Source organism: Falco rusticolus, chromosome 2 (assembly GCF_015220075.1).
Source record: "Falco rusticolus isolate bFalRus1 chromosome 2, bFalRus1.pri, whole genome shotgun sequence".
Lineage (NCBI taxonomy): Eukaryota > Metazoa > Chordata > Aves > Falconiformes > Falconidae > Falco > Falco rusticolus.
The window spans coordinates 29,257,731-29,276,367 of record NC_051188.1 but is presented as its reverse complement, the minus strand read 5'-3'; the positions used below and the strand labels follow the sequence as shown (position 1 = coordinate 29,276,367).

Sequence of the window (18,637 nt, the reverse complement as noted above, 5' to 3'; positions counted from 1 at the left end):
CTCCCTGTGGATTGCAGAGTCTCAGCTGGAAAATAAAGGGAGCTCAGGGAGATGATTTTTAGCCATCAAGGAAACCACCACTTCCTGGGAGCTCCCCCCCTGCCCCCCCGCCCCTGCCCCGTGAAGTTTGCACCAGTGTAGGTTTTACCATTCTGCCTTGGTTCTGACAATGCCTTTATCCATGAATAACACCGGCACTGCTGGCACGGCAAAGGTTTGAGTTGTTTCTCATGGCAGCAGGCTGAAAACCCGGCCTGCTGAAGACCTTTGGCCAGCCTGACGCTGTGTCTCTTTGTAAGGCTGTGCATTAGCTTTTGTCTTGAGAGAGAACAAGTTTCCGTCACAGGAATACATCTTTTTTTCCTACCGTTTATCTGATGGCTCCCTCTAGAGAGAGGAACATAAATACTGACCTACTTCACAAATTGAAGTTCTTTGATTTGGTTGCTTTACTCCCCAAAGTGTTTTTGTTACACTTGCTGCCCATCAGACTCCCAGCCTCTACAATGCCTTCTTTCTCTCATTGCCTAGATCAGTGCTGTTAGGATGACTGCAGGAACAGAGTTTTCAAGTCAACTTATTTGCATTTCAAAATTATCTCCTGTCATCAGTCACCGGGTCTGCCCAAATGCACCCAGAATTACCTCTCAGCAAAACAAAAGACGTAAGCCTTAGGGTGGGCAAACAGGGAAATATTCTCCTGGCTCAGCTCAGAGATCTGAAGCTTCCTGCTGCCATCCAAGTGATAACAGCTTCTTTAAAAAGACAGTGGGTGGATGCTGACCAGCACTAATTTTAGATAAGTAGGATCTGGTGTCATGAGAAGGGGTGCTTTATTTTTCCAGGGTGTGTGAGACAGCAATACACACAGGGAGTAGAAGAAGGGCATGGGCAAAAGGGATTGAAAGATTGAACTGGTTTATAGCTACCCTTTTCCACTGGAGTCAATGACTACCAGGTTGTTCTCTGAAATAATAGAATGAATCATAGAACAGGTTGGGTTGGAAGGGACCTTAAAGATCAACTAGTTCCAGCCCCCCTGCCGTGGGCAGGGACACCTTCCACCAGACCAGGTTGCTCAGAGCCCCATCCAGCCTGGCCTTGAGCACTGCCAGGGATGGGGCAGCCACAGCTGCTCTGGGCAGCCTGTGCCAGTGCCTCACCACCCTCACAGGAAGAAATTCTTCACTAATATCTAGTCTAAATCTACCCTCTTTTAATTTAAAACCCTTACCCCTTGTCCTATTGCTACAAGCCCTAAAAAGCTTGTCCCCATCTTTCTCATAAGCCCCTTTTAAGTATTGAAAGTACTGAATGCGTGTTCACTCTGCTCACTTGAGTTAAACATTGGTTAATGAAAACTAGTACTGCTGCTACTGCTGTGGCTTTAAAAAATGCTCTGGCATTCCAAAAATACAATTAGTAATTGAATTGAAAATTGAGATGTCTGGCTGAAGACTGTGTCCCACCAAATAAATTGTTTACATTGTGTTTTTCAGCACTGACTTAAGGCTGTCTACGCTGAAGTCTATAGCAAAACTCCCCTCTTTGAGGCCAGGCAGGGCATGTTCAAACAGCCCACCTGAGTCTTGTTGAACAGGAAGGGGCGTCCCTGCCTGCAACTTGTTCCCAGGGAGTGGAACAGTGTAAGCCGGGGGGAGAGTCAGGACAGCAAAGAAGCTGGAGAGTGTTGGTATTTACAAGCAATTGGTATTTACAGTTTACTTCAAAATAATGAGGTATATGTGGGAATGCCCTGCTATTCAGAGGCAGGCAACAGACAATTGTATATACCTTTAATCAATCGCAAGTTGTTTTATTTTGTTTTTTTTACGAAGAGTAAACACAGCCCAGAAATGGAACTTGGGAGAAGAGGAAAGGCAGTTGACAAAATTGCCTGCTTTCTATTACACTGACCTCCTAACATTTTCACCCAAGACTGAGAAACGTTTCAGCAGCCCCTGCATCACTGCAGCCAGTGCCCACTGCACTGTTGCTGGGCCCTGTCTTTCCCTCAGGCCGTGGGGACATGACTTTATATGTGGTCTGTGACGCTACATGCCTCTTTCTTTGTGCAAAATCCCCAAGAGCAAAAACCTTCCAACTAGGTGACTTCAAAAAATGAAGAAAAATGCAAAAGCCTTCAGAATGTGAATAATTAAACAACTGAGGTCAGAGTCATATAAGCCTGAAAGCTGACACAAGTGTTGGGCTGAGTATGGAAAGTGAGGGGCAGCAAGAACAGCTGCTGTGCGTGTTGCTTGGCTCCTAGACACCAGATGTGTACTGAAGTCCTCAGTATGCACTGCTGAGCAAGAACTTGTGCCACCTTCTATTTCTGGTCATCTGTCACTAAACGCCATTGTTCTCTTGCCCCTAAAATTTCATAGGTGGCACTAAAAGAACGTGCTTACATGCAGGTACAAGTCATTCTAAACTGCATTAACACAAAGCACCTCACTGGCTTTACAGCTACATGCTGCGTTTGCTCTTGTGGGAAATAAATTTCTTGCTGAAATAAAGCATCATTGGGACCGCAATACCAAAGTGTGGGAGGTTCTGGGTTTTGTTTCTAGTTGCTGTTCTGTGTTTTAATTATTTTTAAATCACAAGTGCTCTTAAACCATAGTATCTGGCTCTTTTACACTGTGACCAAACTTTGATTAAAGCAGTTTTCATACCTTTGACTCTGTTTTTAAGCTGTGACTAAAAAGATAATAGCCTATTCAAATACATCAATATAGAATGTGGACTAAAATGTTTTATATATATAATGTGTGCACTATTGGTTATTTTTATGAACTATTTAAATACCAGTCATTAAACTTCTCTTCTATACTGCAGAGCTGAGAAGCAACTTGACTTAAATAATAATGCAAATGTTTTTATTAGTCCTTGGGGCTACTGGATTGAGAAGTGTAGTTACTATATATGCTTCCAGCCACATTCTTGTTTTCAGCAACTGTATTTAACAGTTTGAACCATACGAAATGTTAACACCGGACTTCTAGGAAATAAACATCTGTCCAAGCCTTGCTGTTGTTTTCTTTTACTGCAGCGTGAGGAGTTAAGTTTCTAAAATGAAGCAATCATTGGAATGCTGATCCAGCCTCTTCAGGAAGAGCTGTGACAGCCGACTTGTCTCAGCACTGCTTATCATGGGAAAACTTATTTCAGGGCCTCTCTGACAGTAAAGCCGCTATTTCCAAGGAGACTGATAATAGGCTGGAAAAAAAAGTTTTTTTCTAAACTGATGCTTAATAGTATGTCTTTGTATAATGAGTAAATGCTGCCAGCCAGCAGGATAACTTTGGGGAAACTAAAATATGTAAAGCAGACGTAACAGTTCTCTTCTGCCCATCAGCAGGGCCTTTAGCTACCAGTCACTGCAGAGGGCTCAAGAATGCCTGTGTTACGTTTGTGTCTAAGGTCTGCAGCCTTGTGTAAAACAACAGTGCAGCTTGGTGGGTTCTGTATGCAGTTTGCTAGCAAACACACTCAGTTCAGGAGAAAACGTGTTATCACTATTTTTGTTGATAGCCTTGGCTTTGCAGTAAACATGAAATATGTAACACAAAATAAATCCCACCTGAATGTCTTGGTCTGAGCTGACTGTCTTCACCATCAGTAGAAAGATGCACGAATGTAGGTGTTGTTTCTTAAACTAGATCCAGTAAATTACTGTGAAAAAGCCAGTTTTCTCTCTACTGATTTAATAAGAATCCCAATGAGTAATTCAAATGTCCACAGGTCAGGTAAGACAAATCCCATCTTCTGTGTCTGGAAAGGAACAGCTCCAAACAAAATACAGCCCTCCTGTCAGGAGGTGGACTCCTCTAGAACCTGTGCCCCACACTGTTCCCTTCTTCCTCTTAATCCATTCAGAATGATAAAGCAATTCCCTTTGGCCTTTCACAGAAGTGGTCAGCACATACAGCTTAGTATGTTACTTCGTTTCATGCCTGGAATCATGGAGCCATTTCTCCACTGGATCCAGCCATGCCTGGGTGTGGGATATGTTGAAACATCCTACTTCATGGGGTCTTGACATAAATGGGATAATATTCAGCCTGGCTTCATAATGTGGAAAGCATTTGGCAGCGTTCCTAAATTCTTTCTGTTTAAACATGAGGAAGCAGATCACTTCTGCATACCAGCATTGATTTATAAAACTGAAGGCCGTGAGGAGTCCTTCCATTTAAATTTAGCAGGCAATACAAGAGTTCCTGCCTTCCCAGTTACAAGTTAGAGCCCAGTCACCCCCACACAGTGAAGGAAGCCACCAACCTGTGAACAGAGTGGTTAAACATTGTTTAAAACATCTACTACTACTTTCGTGAAGTCCTTCACAAGGGCTACTGAAGGTACACTCCTCTATTTCTCTGTGGTGTTTTAAATGATTACGGGTAACTTCAGAAAGCCTTAGAGTTTATTTTAATGCCTTCCAATTTTTCTTCCAAATCAAAGAACACAACCTTACTGTGTCTTGACACAGCATATGCATATTCACAATGGGAGAGAATCTCCACAGCAGAAGAAAAAATGGCACAGACACCGCTCTCCCCCATGATGTGAAAACCTGAACCTAATTTATTTTAGGCCTATGACATCCTGCTTCCCCTCTGCGCTACAGTACTGTTACTGTGTGAGCTTTACTGTATCAGCAGTGACACTAAGTTCCTGAAGAAGTAGATTTAAACTTCTGGGAGAGCTCTTCCAGCACCTCCATTAGCTTCTCCTCATCCTCAGGTGGACTGTGGGTGCTTGCCAGGGGTAAGTGCGTAGCGACTGGTTGCCTGTCTGGAAGACCAAAACAACAACAAAAAATCCTTATGGTGACACTTAACTACCTCTTCTGGAGATTTTTCTGCAAGGCCTTATAGGGCCAAAACATACCTGATGGTCTGCAAGCCATGAAATGTACCTTCTAGGTATCTGTAAACAATGTTAGTTAAGTATATCTTCTAAACCAGAAATGAAACTAATTTCATTTGTCTCCTGGAACTAAAATGATTGTCCTTTAGACAAACATGACTTAGACTGGGGAGCAAGACCTCATTTGCAGCTAAGGGCAGTATAGATGAAGGAAGGACTGGTTGCGGTGTTACACATGCTCTGTCACTAGTCCAACTCCTGTAGACAAAGGCCAAGAAGTTGAGATTGCTGTTGCAGGCAGAGGATGCTTTGGCAGCAAGTTTTTCCTTGCCTCCTAGGTAAAGTTTCTGGTGCTACACAAATTCTCCAGCTGGGACTTTGTAGTCTGGATTATTTTCAATCTTAAAATACTTACTTTCATCCTTAAAAATAACAGCTAAATTCTAAATGCTAAAGAACTTCAGCTAATTGCTCAATTGCCTGAAGTAACATGTATCCAATAGAAAGATGTGTGACCAAATTTGCTCCATTTGATGCTTTGCTTGGTTTTCCAAATCTCATACTCCTCAGTCTGTGTAAATATAGCTGTATCACCATCCACTCAAAGGGATTTTTCTCTGAAAAACCTGGTATCTAGAGCCCGGGAACATTAGAACAGTGCTCTCAGATGTCTATGAAACAACAGTCAGAGCACTCGTGCAGCACTGTTAGTCTATTAAATAAGCCCAACTTCTGCAGTAGCCAGCTGAGACTAAAAGAACAAGCGGTTGCAACATTGGGCAGCAGATTTCTCTGAAAACAGATCGGGCTTCCCAGGGGAGCAAAGCTGTTTGCTCTCTTAAGAGTAAATGTTGTAACTGGCTGCACAAGCCATGAAACCTCTGCTCATGGAAAACTGAGGAGAGGGAAACACTCAGAGGAATGTTCCCTTCTCTGTCACACAGAATATAAACTGCTTCCTACCTGCTTCCAGTAGCTCGTGCTAAAGTTTGGGAGCTATGTGTGAAAGCCAAGTTCAGAATCACAGAGAAGATGCTTCTAGTCTTTGGAAAGCAGAACTCTGTCAAACATTTTTTATTTATTTTGGCAGATGCAGAGAATTCTGGTTGTACGAGTCATGTTCTCACTTCCTTTTTTTCTTCCTCAGGAAAAAAAAATTGCTGGCTTTGGTTTGCACTTAAAGGGAACAGAATAAAAGAATGGAGGAAATGGAGGGAAGGTGTGACTGATTCAGGAAATGGCTGTCAAGGACCAGAAGAGCAGACTCTGTGGTAAAGTGCTCCTGCTCACAAAGTCCTTTACTGAGCCTGAAGGCAGCCCATAGTAAGCTGTGGCTTCCAAAGGGCAGTAGGAGAGAGAAATAACTGACTTCCTCACTCTTTGAGAAGCACAGGACATAGGCACAGGACTTCTCTTGCAGCCTCAAGAGCAGTCATGCCAAGGCCAAAGCTCTCAAGAGTCAATAGCTATAGCTGAAGAGCCAAGGCACGTTCCCTGTTTACTGAAGCTGGGGGTAGACAAAGACCAAAAGCAAGAGCCTGGTGGAATTATGACCTAGAGAGACAGCAACTGAGCAGGAGCATTAGGACCAGAAGAAGGTGATAGGAGTTTGAAAAAGGCAAAGCCTGGTTCTACAAAGAAGACTGACTAGCTGGGATGTGGGTTTTCTGCATGCACCGCATGATGACATGAAAGAGGTCTGGTTAAATATCTGTCAAACAACACTGTGACTACCTGGGAGGGGGCAGATGGGACAAAGTCAAACCAACTCTGGAACCAGGGTCTGAGCTTCCTGCATGCTCCGCCTAGAAATTCAGTGAATCAGGATTTGAGTGCCACATCCAACAAAAGTACTGGGCTTCTGTAAGCAATTAACCCGCGCTTTCTTTTCTCCTTCTGGACTGACCTGCGTGACCATTAAGACATCTATGCCTACAGCTGCTTCTACTAAGATGTCTGTCATCTGCCTGGGAGAAAAGAAAGGCTCTGCCCTATTTTTTCCATTCCCTAAGCTTAGAGTGCCAGAAATGCCACTGTGCTCAAGTCCCTGCCCAGGACCGGAGAAAGGGGGAACTGGCAGTTTTAACTAGCATGAAACAGTAGGAAGAAGAGCCTGTCAAAGCAAAGCCAACCCCCAGTGCTCTGTGAGAAGGATGCTAGTTTCCCAGCATCATAAAAGATGCTGTTTGACTGCTGTGATTCACTTTACCTTGGCACAGACCTGTGTACAGCCATTTTCATTTAAAAAATCCCAACCCTCCCTAAAGAAATGCTTTAAGTCTCTATCAGCTACTTCAGAGGACAAAACCAGGAACATAACACAGCTGTTCTCTGGTTACACAATGCTCACTTAAACCTTTAGTCTTGGAACGATTTGAAGAAATGCTTTATCCTTTGAACAATGGTTGGCTGGTTGACCTTTCATCACCTTCCAACAGGGATCCTACAGTTCAGGCAGCTTAGGGATCTCCGCTGCTTCGCAATGTAAAACAATGCCAACTTACCTTGGAAGAATAAGCCACTCGGTAACTTTGTTGCTTCAGATGCTACTGCCAACCATACAACAGTATCAGCTCCCTGGGCCTCTGTGCGCAGGGTATTCTTCATCTTCTGGTAGAAATCTGGCATTGATGATCTCACAGCTAGAAGAAATAACACCAGAATGGTGGTATGCCATGCAAGACTTTTGATTTTTTTTATTTTTTTTTTTTAAAGCAGCTTAAAATTGAAATTGTGAATGTAGGAGAAAGAGAAGGCATCTCAGGAGTTTATGAAAGAAAAAAAGTATTTCCCCATAGCTAGGGCTACAATGACTTGTGGTGGAATAGTGCTAAACTGCCAGATGATCCACCAGTTGTTTGTTTGGGTCAAATTGCAGGGATAAAACTAGCAGGAGCTGAGAATAAGATCAGTGAGAGGTTTCTGAGCCTATTCCATTCTAAACTGCAAAGATGTAAGACGTGGGAGAAACAGAAATACCAAAAAAACGAGTATTCTAACAGGATTTTTAGCCCATATTTCCTCAACAGTTTTAGGAAACCAGTTGCAGCATTATATTTAAAACCTGTATGGTGAACAGTACCTAAACCAACTACATAATTCATGTTTAAACCCTGGTTTCTTTTTATTTTGTCCAACAGGTGATGATTGAAAGCCCATCCCCTGAGCTGTTTATTTTTGGAGGTTGGAGAGTCCTTGAACTTTAAGGTGGAATACCTTTACGGTTCATTAGGTTTGAAATTCACAGAGGATCTGATCTGCAAAAATAAATATATTTCAAAGAAAGATAAATACTAGGTTATTTAGTTGGAAAGGGCAGTTTTCAAGTATAAAGTAGACAGGGAAAATATTTCTGCCATCAGAAGCAAATCTGGGGAACTGCATCCCTAGAAAAGACCTAGAGATCAGACTGCTGGTCTGCATCCAAAGCTCGGGTGTTAGGGGCTGGTAACACATTGCAGAATGCACCCCGCATACTGGATAACTGATGCTGGCCTTCCTGCTGAGACACAGTCACTGAAGAACAGCTGCAGCTCAGACAGAGGACTGTCTGGCCAAACACTGCTTCTTGATGGCAGTAAATGTTCAGAGGAAAAGGAGAGGAACAGGGCTTGCACAGTGGTGCATACTCCATTTTCCTCTATGCCCTTGCAAATTCCCAATGTCTGCACGTTGGTACTTACAAAAGCAGAAGCTCTGTGTGTTTAACAGTCCCACTACAAATGTAACTTAGAGGTTAGCTTAAAGCACTATGGCTCTGCTGTGCATTTGTGCGGGGCTGGAACCATTCGTTACCCATTATTATTCTCTGGATATAGACAGATAGCAGACACTGTACAGAACAGAGCTACCAAGGGGGTACAAAACTACTTCAGACACCAGTCGGGAGCCAAGACATCACTGCACCTCTTGGAGAAATCTACCAGAAAATTTCTTTTCTCTTTGCTTTTAGACTAATCCAGAAACTAAAAAGAATTATAGCGTCAAGCGGATGTTACCTGGAGTGTCTGCCCAGCCAGGATGCATAACAGAGAAATGGATGTTTCTGTGAGCTTTTGCCCATTGTTCTGTCAAGACAACTTGCTGTCTCTAGGACAGAGCAGAAAGAGCCAGACTAGTATCAAGTTCAATAGCCTGCCCACCAAGTTAGTTCCCAGGGAGATAAGCTACAACCAATGTGCTGTAAATACCAGGATGTTTGTATAGAGCAGAAAATATACCCTTGCTCATCCTGATTGAATTTATTGGATAATTTTTTCAGAGACCACCACGGTCATTGCAATCCATATCCTGGCCACAAGCTTACTTTTTAAAGTGGTTACACTGCTTTTACTGACCACGTCTACTTGCTGCAGAGTGTCGGTAAGAACTAAGAAGGCAGGAAGTGTTTGTCAGCACGAGACAGTTTTCCCCCTTGAGACTTATATCAAATCAAATTCAAGTCTAGCCATGTTCTCTGTGCAAGATGGTATGCACTCACAGGTGCATGCCATCATACTCCTGAATATTATTGCTGGTGCATCTCTGCACGAATTGGATGCAATGGGAAAGCAACAGTGAATGTCAGGCTTTTTGCAAAGCAGATGGTATAAGCTGCCTAGCAAACAAGTGCTGGGCTTTGTTTTCAAAACCATGGACCGTACCTTGTTTTGTGCATACACCATAGTTCCATCAAATGTCCCGTTTTCTGACTGCAAGTCAGATACGTTTAATTTTTGAACTAGCATGCCCCCAGAAGAGACAGTTATCTGTAATCAAATGAATGAAAAGCAAATGAATGAAAAGCAAAACCAGGAACTCCCCACAATTTTGCTCATGCATGCAATGTTATCTTCAGGCCATATTTGGAAGTCCCTAGGGAGCAGGATTCTTCTGCACGCTCTTAGCACTATGCTTGTGCTCATGTGTGGAACATACCTGGAAATGAGGTGGAAGAAAAAATATTTTTAGAAAGTGATTTTCATTCAAAGTGGTGTTGACTCCTCCAGGGAACTTTGTGCTCCTTCCTTTTGAAAAGTAATCAGGAGAAAGAAAATAGCAGGATAGCACTATTTGTAGTTTATATGTTTAGCATTTATCAAATTATTAAAATTATTATATATTTTTATTATCGAATTATATAATTAGGAAACAAGAGATTGTACAAAAACTTCGAAAATTTCATTTAAAAAAGAAGTATCCACTGTCCTACTTTATGCCAAGACCTGTGAGGTTCTTTTAAGCCTGTACTCCTATTACAGGCATTTTGCACTACACTGCAGGAGATGCCTTGCCCCAGGGAAAGTAAAAGGGGAAGTTTCCAAAGGAAGCGTTTTGTACTCTGATTTGCAATGAGGGGTGGAGGGTTGTGGGCAGGAGTTTTACCTTGGAGAAGGAGGTTGTTAGCAAAATCCCAGAGGATTCTCAAGATGCTTACAGCATTATAACTAATCCTGTATTGCTAGCACAGTCAAAGAAATGCTGTCACAAACCAGAAAGTAAGAACAGTAAAACACTGCTTTTCAACAGCATAGCAGACTCACCACTCTGGCATCAGCTTCTTTTTCCAGGAGAGGCAGCAGGGCAGTTGTCAGAATGTATGTTCCTAAAAGACAGAGAAGCACCAACATCAACTTTTCTTTCTAAAAAAGCTTTCTTCTCTCCCAGCCCTTCCCATCACAACCCAAAACCCAAAGTCTACTTCCAAAAATTGATCTGAATTTAATGAAGATACCTTTCTTTCCCCCCCCCCGCTGTTTTACCTGCAATATGCCAACTCAACCTGTAGTGGCCCTCGTTGCTGCATACTTACCAAAGGCACATCGGTTATTTTATAGACTTTTATGTTTATTGTACCCATAAAGCAAACTGCTCACTACATTCAGCCGTGACTCTGAAGGCAAAATAGATCAGATAAGAATTTCCTTGGGGGGGTGGGGTGGGGGGTGGGGGTGATGCCAATGAAGAAACAGGGAATGCATTTCCCCTCCACGTGTGGTAAATATACATGTATCTATGCTGGGTCATGAACAAGAGAAGAAAACTGTGCTTCACGCTTGTGTTTCTTAGAGCCTTGCATATGCACTTGAGGCTTGCCCATTTTTGCCTTCACACTGTGAAATCACTTAGAGTACACTGACACTTTTGATTTGTGTTGCACACAAAAACTGTCTCTTAAATCCCCAGCATGACTATTACAGAAGATAAGGAATCCTTAGGGGGAAAAATATTAATGTTGCATGCCCAAGGCTGAGCTAAGATTACTTGCAGAAACTTAACTGTGTCCTTCCTCACTTTGATCGTGTTCATTTAGCATAGATTCGCACACACCACACAAATATATTCCATTACAGCTGTTACCATGACCAGCAAAGTTTGTTATTCAAAACATTGTTCAACGCTAGTATATTTGATTCAGACACACCTCGTGATGTTTCACCCGCCCAAGTGCAACAACAGGGATTTGGGTTTGGTTTTGTCTCTTCAGAAATGTTTAATTTTTTTCCCTTTAAACCGTATTTTAAAAATTGCTTCATTCAAAGTGAATCTAGCCCCATTTAGTCTAGTGTTTCTGCATCAAGTGTAATACTTCTCTCTTATCTCTTCACAAATGGCTCTAGTTCAACAGTTCTATGTCAGCGATAAACTTTTTCCATGAGCTACTGAGGCCATGTTTTTCACTAGACATGAGGACTTCAGCATGTGTCTTTATAACCTCACTTCCACAGAGGCAACGAGATCACCCAGTTAAAATACAGCATGTTTATAAATATGCTACCAAAATGAAACATGTTACATGCTTGGTGAACAAACCATTCAGTTCCCCCATCAGCCACAGCAGTCTTCATTTTCTCTATATAATCAGAGGAACATCCATATGCACACAATATATGTAAAACCCTGGCAAATCAAACAAAGCAAATGCACAGCAGATGAGTAAACACAGCCTGTCTTCAGCAGAAAACGCAAGCAAAGGCAGTTGCCAGTGAATAATAATCTCCCCTGGTAGAGGCGGGAAGACTGAACGATGACATCATTAGGACAAGAACTACTGCTGATTGTCACGGGAGACTGCTGCGATGCAATAAAAAAATATATAAAAAAAAATCACTTCAGTACAAGCTGAGAGCCTGGATTAAATTTTGATTTGTCATTGACCCTTCAAATGCAAAGTAACATCATGTTTTGGTTAAATAAGCTGCATCTCCTAAAGGCAGAGCTGCAATGCACCAGCTATGGCGATGCTTCATTTTACTGTCCTGCAGATTAATTTAAGCTTTTAAAGGGCTTCATGTTGATTTGTTAGTTCTAAAGGGATGCAAAGATGAATGCATTAACATTGCCTCACTAACAACTGATTTTTGTTTTGTTTTCCAGCTGGATGAGAGAAATACTCAGTGCCAAAAATCCTGCTTATAGCAGCTACAGCTTGTCAGAAGTTTATGTGCTTATTTAAAATCACAGAGTAACTGCAAAGCCAGCATCTCCCCTCTTTCTCAAGTTCATTAAGAATTCAGTAAATCCCACAGAGCCAGAGCACTCCATCTTTTTGCCCCACAAAACCACTTGCAAATTTGCTTTGAGGCAGAGCCCAAAAAGACCAGTTTTGATCTCAGCTTCCTATGCTAAGCACTAGTATCTCAAAACACACACAGATGTGATGCATCAGGCATTAAAACTGAAACATTTAATTTCTCCAGCTACTAAATACTTCACCAACTATTGTCCCCATTTGAAGTGTTCAAACACAAACTCCTTAGTACTTTAACAAATATACTTAGATATTATATGTCCTTGTCCTTGGTCTGTCAGGCAGAACAGCCTGGACAAGAAATTTAGTATAATAATAGTAGAATAAGTATACCTTATTAATAAGGTATATTTCTAGTTGAAATACATCATCATCAATTGAAAACTCCACATTTTTATTCATGCAAAAGCTGGCACACAGTTTGATAGTTACATTTAAACAAACAGGAAGAATGCTAAGTGCAGCAGTGTAGAGGCCTGGCACAGCCACGTACCTCATGGCATGTATTTTGCCAAGCACAGCTGTATTGCAGCACGCAGTAATATAGAAATGAATTTCTAAGTAAAAGAAGAAGCTGCAGATTAATGTGTTGCCTGCCACAGTCCTTATAAAAACATGAACTGCATTACCAGTAAAAAAAAAAAAGCAAAAAAGGAAAATTTTAGTATTTTTAGTTAAAAAAAAGAAAAAAAATTGCAAGGAAAACCAAGGCTGATATGGTAGAAGAAACTATATTTCCCTCTTCCCTGACTCAAGGAAATCAAGACAACATCCAAATTGTATATCCTTTTGCTAATAACTGATAATTAATATCAGTGTACTGGACATCTGCCTTTCCAAAATCAAGACTTCAGCGTTCTAGTATGCTTCCTTGACACAAAAATAATTTTTGCCTGTTAAAGGAGAGACTTCCTCCCACAGAGCTTAGTTAAAAATGGTAAAGCCTATAAAATGTGATTACTTCTTAATTATCACTGTGTTTAAACCATACAGGAATTTTTGAGTTTTCCTTTGGTTTTGGTTTTCTAAATTGTTTAAAAAGACCAAAAGTGAACACAAAGGTGCATGGAGGAAAAGGTGATGATCAACAGCGATGTGCCTTGCAATGAAAGCATTAAGCATTGAGTATCTTGATGATCATGCCCCTCCTCTGAGAGGACCTTCAGGATTCTACCAGAAACAAAGACCTTTTTTCCCCACAAAACAAGAACTGCCACTACTCCAGGGGGATTCTGCAAAAAGTGTGTCCTTGCCTCAAGCAGATACTCTGTAAACAGAGATGCTCAGCCTTGAGGCCACCACGTTTCCTAGTGCCTGTTCCTCAGCAGCTGTATCCACCACGGAGGAGGAACTGAGAGCCCTCTAGGACACACAGCAACTGGGAGCAGGATGTTTCTGTCTGAACAGTTCTCCTGGACTATGGCCCACTTCTTGCACAGGTCTGAGTGCCTGTGGAAAACAGCAGGCTACTTTGAATTACTCACATGACAGAAACTCAAGCCGCAGCCATTCTCTCACACACACCTCAGATCAGATGAGCTACGAGTCTGCAGGGAGCTGTGAGTACACCTACAAGGCAGTGCTGGACATACAGCTGTACTACCTGCGTCTATGACTGTGTGACAGGGGCCAGACTCTTATATATCACTTTTTTTCTACCATCAGAATGTATGTTCTCTACACGGCCTGAAATTTTGACTCCCACTGGTGAAATGGTGGGAGGAAAAAAAATAAATTTGCAGTGAAACAGTTTACAACACTTCCCCTTGAAAAGGAGTATTTGCTGTGCCACAAAGGAGACCAGCAAGATGAATTTGGGAGCTTACTCAGAAGCAGCAGGAATGCAGAAAAGGGTGAGTAACCACCCAGTCCATCACCCCCACATCCAGGATTTCATCTTGCCCTCACTGAACTCTGCTGAGGTGAAGAGTTGACTAGAAAAACCTCACGGAGAAGCTACAGCCCTGTTCTGTGTAATGAGTTTTGACACAGTACTTGCTGGCCATATTTTCTCCAGTTAAAGAGGCTCCTGGGATTGATGCACAATTTCTTTAAAGATAAACATCCTCTCAACATTTGCTTTTCTTTGGAAAAATTCCTGTAGGTTTTATGTCTTGAAGCTGAGCTCACATAATAGGAAATCTTGTACAATACAGTGTAATTAAAACCTTCCTATAAGGATACAGCAACTCAACCATTACACACCATTCAACCGACTCTATCATATGGTAGATTAGACAGCGTGGGTTGTCAGTCTGTGCATTACACATGGCAATTCCAGTAAAAGCAATAAGCACAGCACTTAACGAGAACACAGTTTGTTCATACATACTCCCTCCCAAGTGCTGATCACATTAATATGTTTCATGTTTACTTGCTAAAAAAAAAACACAACAAACCAATAAATTGAATCACCATGCATTCCCTTGTGGCCCATTTTGTAATTGCTTCACTTGCATTGAGATCTTCTCAACTTAGTTGAGTAATCCAATATTGTGCTTTAATTAGCAGCTCCCATTTTTAACTCCGTACAGTGAACTCCCCTGTCAACCTGTATGACCAGTAATTCAGTGGTTTCACAATCACAGAGTGAAATTTTAATGATGTGAGTATAGAAAATGAGCTGCTATGGAGATAAACATTCAATTTGTACATTACGTTATTTAAAAAAAAAAAAAACCAAACCACAAACTAAAAAAAAAAAATTTCAACTGTGAAAAAAGGGGAACAAAAAAAGCCTGTCTGCTTCATAAACTCCTAAATAAAATTACGCTACCTTTCACATGACCTGAAGTAGAAGCTGAAGGGACTCTGTGGAAAACACTGTTGTTAGGTCTTGTGGGAAGGTCACTCTGCATGTTCTTGTGAGACTTGGTTCACTGAGCATCTCACCATCTCCACCAGGGCCCAATGAAAGTGAAAGCTATTCCCGAGAAGGGGGCAGAAGTCTACAGTGTATCAGACACTAGTCTGCCCCACAGAAGGCTACAAACCTTTCTGTACTAGAACATGAAACTAAGCAGAACACAGAATAGCCCTAAGGGCAAATATAAACAAAGACCAAAGGCCGATTTCTCAAATGCTGCTGTTTTAACTCAAGATTTAGCCTGTTAAGACCTGGAAGAATCCTTCGAATTCATACATTTCAGACTTGGAAATCAACCGGGTATCACATATAATAGTAGAACACATACTCCTATCTGCTTTACAGATTTAAAGTGACCCCAAAACCTGTACTTTAAGATTGATTTATAAAGAAGATTATGGTTCCAGCAGAAGTAATATTGTAAAGCCACTACCTGTTTATAACATCAAATTAATTGACGATACAATTACTGCTGACCCTAGTGTCTTGGTGGATTCTAGAATAGTTTTTGCTTGATGTTCTATTTGGCAATTAGTGGTAAATTGTTGGTGAGGTTTTTAATCTGCTAACATTCAGATAAGGGCAGGCAGCCAGCACTACACTCAGTGAAGTTTTCCATCTGCCTGAGCTTTGCAGTATTATTAGGAACACTGTTATTTCAACTGTGAAAAAAGGGGAACAAAAAAAGCCCCTGAAAAAACCTTTTACTGTACAGATTTCAATAGCTCATTCATCTGGTAAAAATTGGTTAAATTGGCTTGCTTTTCTTATGTTCAAGTCTTAAAAAAACCACCCACCCCACCTCCCCCCCAAAAAACCAACAACACACAAGCAAAACCCACCACCACCAAAAAAACCAAAACCCAGAACAAGCTGACATTCTTCCTTGACCTGGTTATCTTTCCAAGCCTTCAGTTTCTGCAGTTGCAAGTAAGAGACCTCCCTGAGTCTGTTTCCTTAGTGCAAGATCAGGAATGAAGATTTTAGTGTACTGTCTCTGAGGGCCAATTCCACCACACTAGTAATAACCGAGAGTGTATAGGAAGAGCTAATGAACATGAAGACAAAATAAAGGTTTACATTTCCCTTGAATTACAAAGCTCAGCTCATAAGGGTTCCTCTGTGTGCTGGGAACCTAGGTTTCAGTACAGACAGTGGATGTGCAATTATATTCAACCTTATCCTTTCATGTAGTACCTCTCATCCATAAGTCTCAAAGCTCTTTAGAAAGAAAATTGGTATCATAGTCTTTTCACAGGTGAGGCTGTCTTGCCAAAGATCAGGCGCTGACCTCATGGCAGATTGACAGCTGGTATCCAAGTTGCCTGACTTCCAAGTAGTTCGGAACACAGTCCATCATGCCACACTGGCTTGTGCGAAGCACCAGTTAGATACACAGGGAAGACGCTGACAAATAACCATACAGGTTAGGCAGTTTGCCGTGGATGGGCTGTACTGCTACAGTAGTAGAAAAACATCTTATTTCCTCTGGCCCTACCCCTTCTTGCACAGAGTAAGTTTATATGGCTATATTATTAAAACATGAGAGTGTGTTAGCCTGAAGAAAAGATGCATACTGGGAGCATCATTTATTTATCTCTGAGTGTGTTTCAGCATCCCCTTGGCTAGTAAGTAGCAATAAAAATGTAACATATATGCCATTTTTCCATGTCAAGCAAGAAGATGTGTTGAGTAAAAGTAAAGTGAGGCAGGCTATGAAATAGAGGAACCAGGATCATTTCAGCTAACTGTCTAATGCTTCAATAAGAACATGCTGCTGCTGCCTCCACTTGCCTACCAATGCTGACAGTTTTTTTCCAAAATGACTGAATACTGCCAGTTTCAATAGTCTTTGTTGGGAGTTTTACTAAAACAAGTAAAATAAAATAAATTTAAAAAGAAGGTGTTGACTCAGAAGTCTGCAAGTCTCATCAGAAGAAATGACTACTTGTCACTGCCCACCTCCTGTGTAGATACAACCCTGAGTACAAGGCCTGCCCGCAGGAGGAAACGTAAGGGCAATAACACACAAACTAAAGGATACACAAATAAAATATGCCCATCAGGATTGGCAGCTTCCCAGGAAATCTGCCCACATTACCCCAAGCCAGTTGCTCAGTTTCATAGTGAAGGTGTGATTCAACCAGCAATGCGCCATTTCAGACTCATGTCTGGCTATTGCTCCCACATTACAGTCTAAGTGCTCCAACAGCTATTCTGCTCTCTGTACCTTCACTGAGCTCCAGCAATCAGAGCAACAGTTCTTGGGGATCTAGCAGGGAAAAAAGGTAAGATATTTCATGTGACAGTAACAATAGAAACACGAGCAACCACACGGCATTTGTGCCTGAGCCTCATTTTAAGGATGCTAGGCACCAGCACAGATACAGCTGCCACTGCCTGCTCAAAGCAGTTTAGTTTGATCTTGAATGTCAGACAAACTACACAAAACCTGAACTACCAACCTGCATTTTGCATTTTCACAACCTTCACCCACCTGCTTATTCCAACACCACTAGAGAGGACTCTGCACCTCCTGTTTCAGTGAGCCATCCTCAACTACCCAGCCATGGGCATTTCACATTAAGGGAAGTTTACTTTATATTCTAACTAGGATTATTTTCTTACATATTCATCTTACCCACCAGGGGCCTTATGCATTCATCTGTGTCCCTTTATGTCTAAGAAAAGATTTGGATATAAAGTATGTTTCACAAGACAGATAGATCAATTAGAACTGAACTCTAACACCCATTATACTCGAAAACAGACTAACAAGTCAGTCAAGAGGAAAATATTCCTAGACTGGATTTAGAAGTGCCACAGCATTTCAGACACCTAAATGAGCAATTCTACAGCTTATATAAATGTTAATCAGATATCAGATACAGAATTCAAAGACTCTGCCCTGCATTTAAAGCATGTTATATTTCAGAGTCTTGCATTCTTAGATAGTTACAACCTACACACTCCTTTGCTAGACCAGAGCTAAGATCCAAGGGTAGAAACAGACAGTGGAAGAAAGATGGAAGGAACACCCTGTATGTGAAGATCTGAAAAAAGCATTAAGATTATTCCACCTTATTTCTGCAGAAATCAGGCAGTCATGAGTTACTGCTTCCATGCTGCTGCCAAGGCAGACAACTGCAGATTTTCAAAAAAGGGGTCTGGGTCTCGAGCCCATGTCACCCTTCAGGCATTACCTTTTCTGGGGAAAGAGGCAGAGAGGGGAATTTAGTTTGTTCTCTCAGACCACATTCTAGTTTACAGCCAGCCTATGTACCAGCCATATCTAATTTAGCCAAGTTTTTCTCTGGGAACCTATAACCTATAACTGATACAGAAATAACTTCTTCAAAGCGAAGCACACCCAAAGGTACCTAGTG

At 41.6% G+C, this 18,637-nt stretch overlaps 1 protein-coding gene across 4 annotated transcripts in view; it reads right to left on the bottom strand.

Moving 5' to 3' along the window:
- Nucleotides 1–1,791: 1,791 nt before the first annotated feature.
- The window catches only part of DHRS12 (dehydrogenase/reductase 12), a 30,855-nt gene continuing 14,009 nt past the window's right edge, over nucleotides 1,792–18,637 (bottom strand). The window contains exons 6-11 of one of the 4 annotated variants that reach the window (XM_037377444.1): nucleotides 10,398–10,459; nucleotides 9,519–9,623; nucleotides 8,874–8,964; nucleotides 7,380–7,517; nucleotides 4,643–4,800; nucleotides 1,792–3,704 (exon numbers count right to left, since the gene is read on the bottom strand). In XM_037377444.1, the coding sequence (XP_037233341.1) occupies nucleotides 4,673–4,800; nucleotides 7,380–7,517; nucleotides 8,874–8,964; nucleotides 9,519–9,623; nucleotides 10,398–10,459 (524 nt within the window). In that variant the 3' untranslated portion in view covers nucleotides 1,792–3,704; nucleotides 4,643–4,672. The other 3 variants (XM_037377443.1, XM_037377442.1, XM_037377445.1) reach the window with 3 other exon arrangements.